The sequence below is a fragment of the Austrofundulus limnaeus genome, unplaced genomic scaffold, assembly GCF_001266775.1.
Source record: "Austrofundulus limnaeus strain Quisiro unplaced genomic scaffold, Austrofundulus_limnaeus-1.0 Scaffold1121, whole genome shotgun sequence".
Taxonomy (NCBI): Eukaryota; Metazoa; Chordata; class Actinopteri; order Cyprinodontiformes; family Rivulidae; genus Austrofundulus; species Austrofundulus limnaeus.
In genome coordinates this window covers 1-1,789 of record NW_013953523.1, presented here as the reverse complement: position 1 = coordinate 1,789, position 1,789 = coordinate 1, and the positions used below count along the sequence as shown (strand labels likewise).

The window sequence follows — 1,789 nt, the reverse complement described above, 5'->3', positions numbered from 1 at the left end:
TGTCATTAGCACCTCTAGTAATATATTTACTGAGAAAAATGGTGACGTGTTCAATACTTATTTTACCCGCTATATATTACATGTTTCAGTCGATAAGAAACAGTTTGTACATTTATCTGATTGTTTAAACGTGTGGGTACAAGACGAGTTGCGGGGAGTTCAGCTCATCCTCGCGATTAAGCAAGTTTTTCTTTCCTCTGCAGGTTTTGAGATTCCAGACGGTGACGCAGAGAAGCTGATGACTCCAGCGGACATCGTACAGTACATCGCAGACAAGAAGGATGTTTATGAATGATGCGTTCTGTAGCTCAGTGGCAGGTGGATTTCTGTTCTTTCTTTATGTTGATTTAAAGGTTCTCCTTAAATTTCATTATTTTTTTCTTTTGATTTCAGAGGGTGCCCTCCCCCACACAGGAGGAACCAAAGCATTTTCCACTTCAGCCCCCGTCAGCTTTTCCAGCTCATCGTGGCGATGTCTGCGTCACCTGCCGCGTCTCGTGTTTCACTGTATTTAAGCGAACGTGCTGTTGGGAGCTTAGAGATTTAAAACTTGATTAAAAACAAAACATACAACAGCTCTGATTTGTTTATTTTGTTTTTTACCCCAACCTGCGGTGTTGATGTATAATTTGTTAAATAAGATCAATAAAAACAGGTTGTATGGTTCTGTTAGAGATGTTCAGGCTTTTTATTTTTTGAATTGCTAAACCGGCTTTAGCATCTTCACTTTTGAGGTTGATAGTTTGCACCAATTTATGTTCATCTCAGGAACACAGAACCCATCTCCCTGATCAGCAGGATGGCGTGCACAGACTTAAACATGAACACCTTCATGAACCAGTTTATGCTCAACAAGCTACATTGGCTGATTTCCATTTTTGAACCACGTCACGCAGAGCAGCAGTGTTTGAGCTGTGCCTCTGTTAGTCATGACCTAACTTCTTTACCAAATCATTTTAAAGCAGTTACTTTGTCAAATTGAGACTTTGAAGAAAGTAATACATTCTCATCATTCAAGCAACTAAAGACAATCGAGATTCCTCATCAACATAAAACAGGAACGGTTTGATATGAATCAATGTCTGCGAGGGAAAAAAATATATAGTCGGATGAAAAAGTATGTGAATCCTTTGGGATTTCTTGGGTTTCTGCATAAATTGGTCATTAAATGTTCTGATCTTCATCAAACTCACAACAATAGATAAACACAGTCTGCTTCAACTTATACCACACAAAAAAATTATGTTTGCATGGTTTTATTGAACACAGCATGTAAACATCCACAGTGCAGGGTGGAAAGAGTTTGTGAACCCCCTAGTTGGAGCCAGGTGTCAGCCACCCTGGAGTCCACTCAATGGGATGAGATTGGATGTGCCCTGCCCTATAAAAAAATAAAAGTTTTGAGTTTGCTGTTATTACGCAGCATTGCTTGATATGCATCATGCCTCGCAGAAAAGAGCTCTCAGAAGACCTATGTGCAAGAATCGACTTGCATGAAGCTGGAAAGGGTTACAGAAGTATCTCTACAAACCTTGATGTGTCCACGGTAAAAACAGATGGTCTCCAAGTGGAGGAAGTTCAGCACTGTTGCTACTCTCCATAGGTGTGGGCTTCCTGTTGTGGCAAGTGGTGATCTTCTGGGGCTATAACATTAAAGTTTGGTTGTCACCAACAACCAATAACTTTCACCCAGAAAATCAAAAGTCAAGACACACGTACGGTTTTGCAAAAAGCAGGAGACAGTTTTCAAGTACAGAAAGTTGTTTTATTAAAACACAAAATGTGAAAG

General features: G+C 40.0%; 1 protein-coding gene and 1 long non-coding RNA gene across 3 annotated transcripts in view; one reads left to right on the top strand and one right to left on the bottom strand.

Moving 5' to 3' along the window:
- ndufab1b (NADH:ubiquinone oxidoreductase subunit AB1b) overlaps positions 1-672 on the top strand; it is a gene marked incomplete at its 5' end in the record, with an annotated part of 2,748 nt that extends 2,076 nt beyond the window's left edge. Inside the window, 2 exon segments of one of the 2 annotated variants that reach the window (XM_014030814.1) lie at positions 204-314; positions 394-672. In XM_014030814.1, the coding sequence (XP_013886268.1) occupies positions 204-295 (92 nt within the window). 2 annotated transcript variants of the gene reach the window in all.
- Positions 603-1,780, bottom strand: LOC106534240 (uncharacterized). The gene is made up of 2 exons (XR_001312333.1): positions 1,532-1,780; positions 603-1,381 (listed from the first exon to the last, which is right to left on the bottom strand). It is a non-coding gene; the product is annotated as an uncharacterized LOC106534240 (long non-coding RNA).
- Between the last annotated feature and the right edge of the window lie 9 nt (positions 1,781-1,789).